This window comes from Amblyomma maculatum, chromosome 2 (genome assembly GCF_055883805.1).
Source record: "Amblyomma maculatum isolate TAMU_Amacu chromosome 2, ASM5588380v1, whole genome shotgun sequence".
Lineage (NCBI taxonomy): Eukaryota > Metazoa > Arthropoda > Arachnida > Ixodida > Ixodidae > Amblyomma > Amblyomma maculatum.
The window spans coordinates 29,536,323-29,549,230 of NC_139345.1; the positions used below are offsets into that span (position 1 = coordinate 29,536,323).

At 53.7% G+C, this 12,908-nt stretch overlaps 1 protein-coding gene across 1 annotated transcript; it reads right to left on the bottom strand.

Moving 5' to 3' along the window:
* Positions 1–334: 334 nt before the first annotated feature.
* Positions 335–9,888, bottom strand: LOC146198248 (uncharacterized). Its single transcript, XM_084591869.1, has 3 exons — positions 9,813–9,888; positions 2,908–8,838; positions 335–2,862 (listed from the first exon to the last, which is right to left on the bottom strand). The coding sequence occupies exons 1-3, from the start codon at positions 9,886–9,888 to the stop codon at positions 356–358; spliced, it is 8,514 nt and encodes a 2,837-aa protein (XP_084447995.1). The 3' UTR covers positions 335–355.
* Positions 9,889–12,908: the final 3,020 nt, after the last annotated feature.

Below are 12,908 nucleotides of genomic sequence, written 5' to 3' on the forward strand. Positions count from 1 at the left end.
CCCACATTAACCCAATTTTCTTTTCAGGTCAGTTTTCTTTGATCGCAAGAACCTCCATGAGATCTATAGCAAAACTCGAGACTGATATGTTTATGAAGGTTATAATTTGCTTGTGTTGGGATTTTCCGGTCACTATCATCAAACACCGGCGGCAGGCACTGTCGCGTCAAAAGCGTTTTCGTAAGTTCCAGTGAATGCTCGATAGGGATGCGTGGCCGTATTGTGTCACGTTGCGGTGTAAGAAAGAGGTGCGAAGCGGATGTCGCATTTATTAGAAACGCACATGGTTACGAACAGTGAGCAAAAAAAAAAAAAAAAAGAGAGAGAAGCCCCATACAGGATAATCCAAGGCGTTTCACCAGAAGCTGCAGCTGCGTCGTGGCCGCATGGCGAATCCGCGACGGCAATGGAACGCCCTGTGGAAGCTGGGGTCGTGCGCTAACGCCACGTCGACGCGCTGCCTAGCGGGGCTCTCTGCGTGCGCCAGGAAATGCCGGAAGGCCCACTCGTCGTCGTACGCCTGGCACGCCGATTCAGCGTACGAAACGAAGAACAACTGCTCCGAGCTCCAGGCCTGAGCGTCGGCCAGCCGGTAGTCGGTTGCGTTGCACCGAAGCCGCTGCACGCCAAGCCGGAACTCTCCATGCGCCAGCGCCACAGCTGCATGCTCTAACACGTCGCTGATGGCTGCCGCGGCAGTCTTGGGCACCGGCACGCCGTCCAGTGGGTCGCGGAGCACTGGGAACCGTGCCAGGAAGCATGCCTGCACGCGCTGATAACGCGCGTGTGAAGCTGGAGTCCACGAGGATGGCTCGGCCAGCGCCACCCGCAGCAGTGCCTTGGACAGCCCCACACCAAGCCTGGTTGAGCGCAGCAGGGCTACATAGGGCGAGGCGCCGGCGTCCGCCACTGCCGCCAGCAGTGGTACGTACAGAACACCGGCCCGCTCTTCGACACGGCGCGAGAAGAGGCTTTGCGGCGACGGATCTCCCAGCGCGACCGCGGCGAAGCGCTCCGCGACGGCGCCCTGATAGAGCTCCAGTGCGCCCGAGCGATGAGATAGCGGAGCAGACGTAGAACTGAGCTGCGGGGAGGATGGCAGCTCCACTCGGGTTGCCTCGACTTTCGCAATGACTTTTACTTTCATCACGTGGTCCATCCAGGACAGGGAGCGGACACCATCTATGATGTGCCGCTTCGTGTCGTTCGTCAATCTGTGCAGGTCCGTGAGGTTAAGCCTGTTTTTGTAGATCCGGTATCCAACCTCTAATATATGAGATGGTGCTGCCCTCTCTGACATTCGGAGGCAGCTCCGCTCGCGGTGACCAGGGGGAACGGCTTCAGCAGCGTTGTCGGGAGAGAACGTCCACAAATGGTCCACAGCGTAATAGCCTAAGTAATTGTGCGCTGCTCGTAGTGACACGGTGTTCACCAGCAGCTTCAGCTCGTTGCCGTACTTAGGTGATTCAAGCTTGGCACGAACGTTCTTTCCATTCAAGTCGATGAGGTCTCCCACTGAGGCACCCAGGAAACTCATGAACGATGTCTTCGCGCTGTACACGGACGCACCTCCATTGACAGCGTTCAAGTTTGCCAATCGCAGACATAAATTTAACACCTCCATCGCTCTCGTCGTGGTCTCGTTTTCGTCCGCTTCGACAAAGCTCATCGTCCTCTTCACCTTCTCCACAAAGGACGTCAACGTGGCATTATCCCGAAAATCACGAATGTGCAGCGGCACCGCTGCGCGGCCCAGCACAACGGTGACGATGGACTGCGGGCTGCGCTCCACGCGCACGCTAAGCAGCGTGGCCAAATTCAGTAGCCGGACCAACCGGCCCGCAGCGTGCCAGACGTCCCGACCCAGTGGTGCTTCGTGAAACGGCCAGCCCACGAGCCCAGACGAATTAAGCAGCTGGATAAAGGGCGCATTGCCCAGTGCAACGATGGCGCGGCCGTCCATGCAGCTCTTCCAGACAACCGATGCCGGGTCCTCCCCCTGCAAGTGCCGCCAAACGCCGTCCTCCAAGTCTCGCAGCACGACATCGTCTGCGCTCATCACGACAGCACGTGGGTGCTTGGCTCCCCAGTGGCGCGAGCAAACGTAGTCGTAAAAGCTGTCACAGGCTCCCGACGAGGACAGCACCTTGGTTAGGCGGTCGGCTTCGGCTTTACAGTCAGGCGCATGACAGAGCTTGTAGCCTCTCGCGAGCAGCGTCGAGGCAAGACCGGATAGATTCAAAAGCCACGGGCCATGCATGACGGCACCCTCCTCCTCTTCCTCGATTGTTTCGCGACTCTCGCGGTAGCGGCCGTACTGCCCAATGAGTGCTATCACACATGCCGCAATACCTAGGGTGAAAATTACGCTTAGCACGAGATTACCCTGGGTAAAATTTCGCCGCATAAAGTTGTACGGTGCCATCCAAGGGTTTTCGACAGGTTTGCCTCCGTAGGGCAATGAAGTTGCTCCGCTGAACGAAGACGTGGTAACTGTCGATGAAAAGTTGCTTGGCTGGCGCCTGATATTGTATCCGAGCTTCCAGCTGTCGCTGCTGCTTGAACTCGTGCCGAAAGTGTTATTCTGGTACCCGAGTAGGGGCGCTGAAGCCGTGTATGAAGTGGGCAGCGGAGGCGTAGCGGGTGGTGTCTGGATTTCAACTGTGAGCGAACGCTGCTTAGTTGGCAGTGGAACCTCTGACAGCGGCATAAGCTGAGGTTCACCGACAGCAGGACGCATTGTGAACGACGATTGCGGCAAAAGCGGCATGGATGTTTGAACCGGTGGCAGTACCGGTGGCGGAAGTGGCGGCGGAATAGGAGGCGGCGGAATCCGCTGCGGAACGGGCGGCGGGATGGGTGCTGACATCGCAGCCGACAGCGGTGCGGGAGGGCTCGGCATCCCACAGGGCGGTAGAGCTGGAGGCGGAAAAGAGGGAGGCTGCATCACATTGGTGGTCATCATCATGGACACTGGCCGAATGCCCTCAGATGACTCGAATGGCATGGGCGGTATGTCGGCCATCGCCGGCGGCCCGTAGCCCATCACGTAGCGCGGAAAACGCGGTGGTACACGCTCAAAGGAACGCGCCCTGCGGCGCATGTAGTTCATCGTAGGTGGCATCATCGAGTCGCCGTAGTAGAGCGCAGGCGGGCTGGCATACATAGGACGTCCAGGCCTGCCCGGGATCTCGGGGTCTTCTCCGTAGTAGCGGCACGGCGGGCGCTCCTCGTAAGAGCGGCGGCGGCGGTGCCGGCGGCGGCGTCTTCGGCGGCTTCGACGGCGCGACCCGCTGGATGAACTGCTTGTAGAGCTGCTCGAGCGGCGGCGCGATGAGCGCCTGGACCCCGAGTGGCGTCGCCGTCGCCGGCTCCCCGAACGCCGCGGCCGCTCGTACTCGTCGTCGTGTCGGGGAGCGAGCCGTGTCTCCGACGGCGGAGACGGGATGGTGGGCCCTTCGATGATGACGGACCTCTGCACCACCATTGGAGGCGTCACTGTGCCGCCGCCACAGTTTGAGCACTGGGACGACGTACGGCGCACTGCCTTGTCGGGTTGCTGGGCTATCCGTTGTCGGGAGCGCGACCGTGACCTGCTCTTTGGTTTGGGCAGCTGGTAAGCTTTCTGTGAACCGCTGCCACTAGAAAGGGCGGCAGAGCTTCCATCTCCAAGGACAACGTGGGTGACGATACGGTACCTTTGAGAGACAACGCTACTGTCTGAGGTGTCGGATGTTGTTCTGCTGCGGTGGTGGCGCCGCCGTTTTGACCGTGTAGTGCCAGCCGGAAGGTATGCTTCTCGTTGTATGCGTTGTCGTGAGCTTCTCAGTAGGTCATCCGTTTGAGTGGACTTTGAACTCTTCGGAGATGCCGTTCGGCTTACCGCGGCAGTCGGCTGAGTCACACCTGTCGTCGCTTTGGAAGTTGCCGGAGACGGCGTTTTAGCATCGCCGACTTTTTCTATCGACGATGATGGACTAGATGATACTGGTGATGATGTGGCACTGCTTGACTTCTTTTTCTTTCTTGACTTCTTTTTCTTCGATTTCTTCTTCTTCTTCTTCTTGGACTTTCTCTTTTTCTTGGACTTTTTCTTCCTCTTTTTCTTCGATCGCTTTTTCTTTTTTTTCTTAGACTTCTTTTTCTTTTTAGACCTCTTCTTTTTCTTCCTTTTCTTCTTGGACCGCTTCTTTTTCTTCCTTCGCTTTTTCTTTTTCTTGGCGTCATCTTCCATGACGTACGCAGTAACAGTTGTCCGAAGTGGGTCCCCGGCGCTGAGAAGGGCAGCCTTTGTATTGGCGAAATCTTTGTCAACTGTGTCTTGAACAAGTCCCGTCACCGACTCTAACATCAAGCAGGCGGAATGCAAATCGGCAACATCGGGTCTGTTGACAGCCTCCATGCCGAAAACGTCCGGCCGATTGACGGCAACTTCGACTCTTGCGTTGAGACCTGGAAATGAAGGCAGTCGCCGAGGGTCGACATCTATGTAGGTCTTCGAAACTCTCTTCGTCAATGATGTTTCTGAGAAGCCGACATCAATCGACTTTCGAGCTTTAGCTGACATTCCAGAACCCATAGAATCTATGTATGTGGACCGCGAAGATTTGCGACGCTTTCGTTCTCCGGTCATCTCGTGCTGCTTGGATGTTGCAGAGGCTCCCGATATGGTCATATTTGCGGGATAAGTTTCGCTTTGGACTACTTGATCCAGCACTTGAAAACAGTCATGGACAATTTCCGCCACCGTTTCAGCCCCTGGGGGTTCGGTATAATTAATAGATTCAGGGTAAAGCTGGCGTTGAACTACATCGTCCATAGCTTGAAAACAGCCTTGGACCATCTCTACGACAGTTTCAGCTCCCGGTGTATCGGTGTATTTAGAGGGTGGCACGCTGTATGTGTACTCACCAACCTCGGCCTCGTACATCCGATTTCTCCGAACTTTGTCAGACCCTCCCGTGTCCATCAGCGACGGATGGGTGCTCGCACTGTCGGCCCGAAATATATTGTCGGTGGAGCTCATGTCAAGTGCAGTCACTAGAAGATTCAAGACCTCGCTGTTTGGTTTTTCTGTTGCCGCTTGCTCAGTGACGTCAAACGAAAGAGCCGGATTGATGACAACCATATTGTCGGCCATTGCGGTTTCCCTGCGGGTGCCCTCCTCGAGTACAGTGACGACGGGCGGAGCAGTGGTGAGACCCCTCTGAACACCTACAACCTGCATTATAAACCTTTCATCTGCACTTGAGTCGACCTCAAGCTGTGCTCCGCGGCGCCCACTAGCGCAGTCGTCAATGATTACCGTTCCTTCAGTGGACCCTGTCTTCTCCGCGTTTGGTGGCACACTTTCTACTGTCAGTCTTGTCTTGATTTTCAGGTGCGAACCAACAGGTCCAAATCCGGGTGGAGCAAACAATGTCAAAGCCGGCTCTGCTTTCCGTTCCTGATCTGGCTTCGTGTCTTCCACGATGGCTTTGGGCGCCACAGTTGCCGGATAACGCTCAGATTCCGGTTGCGCTTTATCTATATTTCCACATACGTCGTACTTCTGAAACTTAAGCTGCTTTCGTGACGCTTCTTCCAGAGCATTACGCTGCTGTTCTTGCTTCGTTTCCTTGTACACCTTCTCCAACTGTTGAACTGTTTGAGATCTTTCGTGCTCTGTCTGCTGATCTTGATGTTGCACTAGCTGAGGTTGTACCAGCTGATTCCTTTGCAGCGCTGCATTAAGCGAATCGCTTTGCTCCTCGTATGCCTTTTCTAAAGCGAGCGCCCTTTGGTATCTCGGACGTTCAAATACTTGTTCCAGCTGGTACTGTTTTAACTGGGGGTCTAGTACCAGCTCCCGTCCTTGACGCGCTGCCTTCAACGCATCGCGTTGCTCTTTCTCGTACGCCTTCTCCAATTCCATTGCCCTTTGGTACCTCTGACGCTCCTGCTCTTGTTCCAACTGGTACTTTTGTAACTCGGGGCTCTGTACCAGCTGCCTCCCTTGAAGAGCTGCCTTTAACGTGTCGTGTTGGTCCCTCTCGTATGCTTTCTCTAAGGCGAGCGCCCTTTGGTACCTCTGACGTTCTTCTTTGTTTTGCTGGTACTGTTGTAACTGGGGGCATTGTACCGGCTCACTTTCTTGCTGTGCTGCCTTCAGCGTATCGCGTTGCTCCTTCTCGTACGCCTTCTCCAATTCCAGTGCCCTTTGGTACCTCTGACGCTCCTGCTCTTGTTCCTGCTGGCACTGTTGTAATTCGGGAACCTGTACTTGCTGCCTTCCTTGAAGAGCTGCCTTTAATGTGTCGCGTTGGTCCTTTTCGTATGTCTTTTCTAAGGCAAGTGCCCTTTGGTTCCTCTGACGTTCCTTCTCTTGTTCTTGCTGGTACTGTTGTAACTGGGGGCCTTGTAACCCACCCCTTCCTTGCAGCGCTGCCTTCAGCGTATCGCGTTGCTCCTTCTCAAACGATTTCTCCAATTCCATTGCCCCTTGGTACCTCTGACGCTCCTGCTCTTGTTCCTGCTGGTACTGTTGTAGCTCGGAGCCTTGTACCAGCTGCCTCCCTTCAAGAGCCGCCTTTAACGTGTCGCGTTGCTCCTTTTCGTACGCCTTCTCTAATGCGAGCGCTCTTTGGTACCTCTGACGTTCCTTTTCTTGTTCTTGCTGGTACTGCTGTAACTGGGGGCCTTGTGCCAGCTCCCGTCCTTGATGCGCTGCCTTCAGCGTATCGCGTTGCTCCTTCTCGTACATTTTTACCAATTCCAGTGCCCTTTGGTATCTCTGCTGCTCGTCTTCTTGTTCTGCTATGTGCGCTTCTTTCTGTTGCGTGATTTTCCACAGCTGAGCCCCCTGTTCCTCTTGATACGCTCTTTCAATATCCAGTGCTCTCCCGTATCTCTCGAGTTCGGTTTCTTGCTTCTCTGGGTACTGCAATCGCTGTTGTTCTCGTAGTGCCTTCAGCCTCATCGCTTGTTCCAGTTCGTAAGCTTTTTCCATTTCATGACACCTCTCGCGTTTTTCTCGTCTCTTTTGTCGTTCCTCCTCTTTAGCGGCTTCCTTTTCCTGTTGAATTTTCTTGAGGTGCTCAGCTTGTTCCAGTTCGTAATTTTTTTCCATGTCGTGACACCTCTCGCGTTTCTCTCGTCTTGTTTGCCTCTCCGCCTCTTCAGCGGCTTCTTTTTGCTGTTGAAGTTTCTTGAGGTACTCAGCTTGTTCCAGTTCATAAGCTTTTTCCATTTCATGGCACCTCTCGCGCTTTTCTCGTCTCTTTTGCCGTTCCTCTTCTTTAGCGGCTTCTTTTTCCTGCTGAAATTTCTTGAGTAGCTCAGCTTGTTCCAATTCGTAAGCCTTTTCCATTTCATGACACCTCTCACGTTTCTCTCGTCTTCTTTGCCTCTCCGCCTCTTCAGCGGCTTCTTTTTCCTGTTGAATTTTCTTGAGGTGCTCAGCTTGTTCCAGTTCGTACGCTTTTTCCATTTCGTGACACCTCTCACGTTTCTCTCGTCTTCTTTGCCTCTCCGTCTCTTCAGCGGCTTCTTTTTCCTGTTGAATTTTCTTGAGGTGCTCAGCTTGTTCCAGTTCGTACGCTTTTTCCATTTCGTGACACCTCTCACGTTTCTCTCGTCTTCTTTGCCGCTCCGCCTCTTCAGCGGCTTCTTTTTCCTGTTGAATTTTCTTGAGGTGCTCAGCTTGTTCCAGTTCGTAAGCTTTTTCCATTTCATGACACCTCTCACGTTTTTTTCGTCTCCTTTGCCGTTCCTCTTCTTTAGCGGCTTCTTTTTCCTGCTGAAATTTCTTGAGTAGCTCAGCTTGTTCCAATTCGTAAGCCTGTTCCATTTCATGACACCTCTCGCGTTTCTCTCGTCTTTTTTGCCGCTCCGCCTCTTCAGCGGCTTCCTTTTCCGGTTGAAATTTCGTGAGCTGCTCAGCTTGTTCCACTTCGTATGCCCTTTCCCTTCCCTCGAGATACTGGTACAGCTCCTGCTGAGCGTCCCTGTAGGCAGCTTGCTGTGCGCCTTGGTGATCGGACGCTGCTCGCAAACCATCCTGCAGCTTCTGCTGTTCCTCCTGCTTCCACTTGCTGAACAGACCATCCTGGCCACCCTCCAGTGCCTGGTGCTCTGATTGACTCGACGCTGATGAATGGCGATGTTTCTTACGTCTGCGCCTCTTTTTTTTCTTCGATGAAGACATCTCGACCGGACTTGCTACCATCGGAGCCCCCACTGCGCCACTGGAAGTCATCAAAAAACCGGTAGGGTCTGCCTCCTGCCCAGAAAGGGACGTGCTACTATAGTCCTGGGAAGAGGAACTACGGTGCTTCTTTCGTCTGCGGCGTTTTCTGGATTTCTTTGAGCGCCTTTTCCTGGGTGACATTGTGGGCTGCTCAGGGGCCAGGTACGTGGGCTGCACAGCTGCCGGCGGTTGGTCGATGAAAGCCGCGTCCATGCCCCTCTCATTCATCGGAGGACTTGATTCTCCGGACAGAAGCTTGGACACGGCATCGGACACATACTGCGATAGCGAGGCAGCCAAAGACTCTTCCGTAGACGACTCGCCGGTGGTCGCGGTCGTGCTGCCCTTGCTGCGCCTCTTCCTCGACTTCCGTCTTTTTCTGTGGCGGCTCCTGCGGCTTTTAAGAGGCAGCGAGCCGCTGCTGTCGGGTCCCTGGAGCTGAGGTGGCTCAGCAGCGCGTGCCCTGCCGCTCGGCGAGCGCACCAGCCTTCGCACCTCGGACGAGCTGCGCTCTTTCTCGAACTCTTGCACTCGGATGTCGCGCTCGAAGGACAGCTTTCTTCCCGGCTTGACGACCTCTTCGCCCCAGAAGCGGTCGTCCTTTTTGTCTCCTGCAGACAAAATAACGACACACTTGAGGATATTTCGTTACAACACCGTTTTGTTCGCCGCCGCAGCGAAATGAAATTTCCGACCTGTTGATATGACTGGGATTAAATCATCCAAATAAAAAAAATTGCTGCGGCTTAGCTCTGGTTAACCCTAGTTGAATTGCGAAAGCAACGGCGGAAGCGTCTTTTGCCTGCTACATTATTCCCACATCACGGCCTATCAGTATAAGGTGCTACATTATTGGGGACACTTAAGCTCATTCTTTAAGGGCATATGACGCGAGAATGTAAGCTACCAGCCCACATATAAAGCCACGCTTCAGCCAAGCCGCATGGACGTGCCTGCGTGGCGTAGGGGTAATGGCAATGCAAACGGTTCTGGCAGGCTGATTCTGATATCAACCTCCCATATGAAAAGAGCGACCCAAGTAGGCAGCTCCTGCCCGTGGCATAGGGGTAACGTGAATTCAAATGTCATGGTAGACTGATTTCTTTTTATGAGGAGGCTAGCTAAGCCTCTTCACGGCATAGCTGCGGCCACCCGAGGTCTCGCTTTGGCTGTCGTAGTGTTGCTTTCGCAACAAAATTGTCGCCCAGCCTCCTCACATTACCACACAGACATGACTGAGAAAACCGGCCCGAACGAACTGCAGAAGACTCATGAAGAGTGCAGTGCCGACATGGAAATGCGCGGGCGGCAGTGTCACCGACTCCGCCAGGTTGACATGCCTTATCAGTCGCGAGCAATAACTTGTGCTAAGCGAGGTGAGTAGCTTTTCTCTATAGATTTCCTGGCGGTCGTATCGGGAGCGGTGAGCAGTCATGTATGTATGCCTGCGGCGAACCTCGTGCAAACTGAAAATAGAGACCTGGATCTCATGTAAAGAAATCCGTCACTATATCACCTCTCGAACAAATGCCGAGACGGTCCGCTTCGAAATGCATTCAGGCCGCATCGAGTAAGAGTAGCTTACCAATGGAGACGTCGAGGCGGTAGTCGTACCCATCTTCTCCGGGGTCTGGTGGCAACGGCGGGCTCTTCTGCGCCATCGCAGACACCGCCGGCGGCCGCCTCGGGGAACGACCAGACGCGCGTGCCTGCAGCTGTCCCTCTTCTTCTTTCTCATTGCCATTTGCAGATTTACACTAAAACTGCAAAGAACAATATAGAATGTAATGGCAGCTTTAGCGTCGGCCATTTCGTGCTCCCGCGAGCGTGATAAAAGGTGTGCTTAGAATCGAGGAAATACGTTAGAGAGAGAGAAAACTTTATTTTTCAGCGATTTAGATGGTTTTTGCCTTGGGCTGCATTCAGATGCTCCAGGTGGCCGGCAGTCCAAGTCTGTCAGCGACCTCTTGCGCTCTTGCCGAGGCCCGGGACTGGACGTCTGGGTCCCGGCTGGCGAGAACAGCTTCCCAGTGTTCCAGCGAGGGTGATGGTGGCATGCTCGCTGCACAATTGGCAGTACGGATTTACTATGTCTGGAAAGATTTTGGCATACGTCCAGGGGTTTGGCTGCGACCGCGTTTGCAGCCGCCGCTACGTGGTAGCCTGTTCTCGGCTGAGCGAAGCGTGCGGAGGAGGCAGGCTCGCCCTGAGCTCTTCGTAATAAGTAGTAATGGAATCACTGAGAATGGTGCAGGTTCCGTTTTGAACAATTCCTAGGGCTATTGCGGCCTCTTCTGCCTTTACTCGGCCCGTGACCACCGTAGCTGCTACCCTGCGGGAGATGCTCAACGCGCTCAAAGTGAAAGCCTCCTTTCCTGTAATGTTGTATTTTGCCGCATCAACATACACGGCACTATCATTCCCTTGATACTTTTTGCCTAATGTCTTGAGGAAATACGGTATGTCGCTCCTGCCAACTTGGGCAACGTAAAAAATGTTCCAGTGACTCTAGGGCAGCATGCATCGCAGTCCTCCTCGCGAGCATTAGCGGCAGTTGGCACATGATATGGCTGGGCACTGACTGACGGGAGAATGTTTTTGCAGATCGTCAATACGCAATCACGTGACACATGGGTGACGTAACCTACACGTACGTCACGTACGCGTATCTCACGGAGTCTTTTTCTTTTTTTTTCCTTGTAAGAGGAAGCGCTCGCGGCAGTTTTGTCCACGCCATGGCTCCTCCTCCAACAGTCTTCTCCCCTCCCCCATGGCTCCAAGCAGTAAACAGAATTTTCTTCCCCCGGGGGAATGAGTGAGCACAGATTTTGTGCGTTCGCAGTCTTTTGCATTCGTTCTCTTTCTTCCGGTGGTCTGGCGGGGTACGTTAGAGCTGGTATTCGAAGCGACGCAGGGACTTCTGCTTCCTCACTACAATGAAAACGTGCAAGAGTACTGACCTTATGCGGGGCCTCAAATATATTGAGTACCTGCGCATGAGTTATTTGCCCACGCGCGCGCCCACACACATGCAGTTTTTTAGTGGCAAAAAGCAAATAACTTTACAGCATCTTGCGCGTAAGCTGTGAAATTATACAAGATATGTTACTTAGCTTACGGATAAGTTACTATATATAGTTGCTGTATGTACATAATTGAGGTGTAACTTTTAAGGTGCAAAAGCGGCTGATTGAGCCAAGTAAACGACACAGCAAATCTTCAGCACTCCCTCCGCTGCCTCTCAAGCCAAACCAGCCCATACCTCACAGCTAGGAAAAAAGAAGAAAGGAAGCAAGCGTGCATACTGCTTTACCGAGGGCAGCTCCAAGCCGTCACTCGTTTATTGAGACCACGCTGTCTACGTTGGCTAGCCTTCCCGCCCCTGAAGCCCCTTTATTGAGGGGCTTTACCTACGCCTCCTTTCAACCTCTCCCCACTAATAGGAAAAAAAAAAAACAAGAAAGCGGGCGTGCTGTTAAGTGCGGACGGCTAGACGCTCTCCCTCCGCCAGCTCAAAGCCGCGCTACGTCAGCCAAGCGCTTTTCTCACTGCCCCAGTAGAATTAAAAAAAAAAAAAAAGCAAAACGTCGACAGTACACGCAGAAGTGATGTATAGCTCTACGCCACTTTTGTGTCACGTAATTGCGCGTTCACGATCTGCAAAAATACCCTTCCCTGACTGATAGACCAGCGACCGAGAGAATGTTTTTGCAGATCGTCAATGCGCAATCACTTGACACATGGGTGACGTAGGCTGCACATCACGTACGCGTATCTCACGGAGTGGCGGAGTCTTTTTTTTTCTTTCCTTGTAAGAGGAAGCGCTAGCGGCAGTTTGTTTTGTCCACGCGCCATGACTCCTCCTCCAGCACTCTCCCCTCCCCCATGGCTCCACAGTACTGACATGACTATGGGCAGCAGAAAAACAGAATTTTCCTCCCCCGGAGAAATGAGTGAGCGCAGATTCTGTCTTTTGCTTTCGTTCTTTTTCTGCCGGTGGTCTGGCGGGATTAGAGCTGGTATTCGAAGCGACGCAGGGACTTCGAGTCGCGAGTCTGCTTCTTCGCAGCGCTCTGCGGGGTTTGTGAGTTTGCTTCCAAAGTATCGACCTTATGCGGGGTCAATATATTGGTACCTGCGCATGAGTTATTTGCACACACGCGCGCCCACAAACATGCAGTGTTGAAATTATACAAGATGTTCTTAGCTTATGGCGCAATAAAGCCTGTTTGAGTACGTAACTCGGTGTTTGTCCCATCTGGCCCGAACCCGCCGCATTGGCGACTTCCCGCACCGCGTGAATTGGGGGTCACAGCTGTCTTCTAAGGCTAGCACGATGGGGCTAGAAGGCGCGTCTATAACCTCACGTACGTTGGTCGCCAAGAATGTGGGGATACACACAAATCCCCTGCCCCCATTATAACGGCCACGCGCAATTTTCACGCTAGTTGCGCGCGCCGTCAGGGAGGTTGATGTAGGAGAGGGCACAATGGCTACCCGCCACCGCCTATCCCGCAGCGACACCGCCCGGGTTTCCCTGTCCGAGACGTGGAGTGCGCCTGTCGCAACTCCCTCGGGCTCTTCGGCAGTTGATCGCGCACGGCCACTGTTCATGATTTCCGCCGGATAGACCGTCGCTGTCACCGAACAGCCCGGTCATCGTACGCACTTACCGCAACGG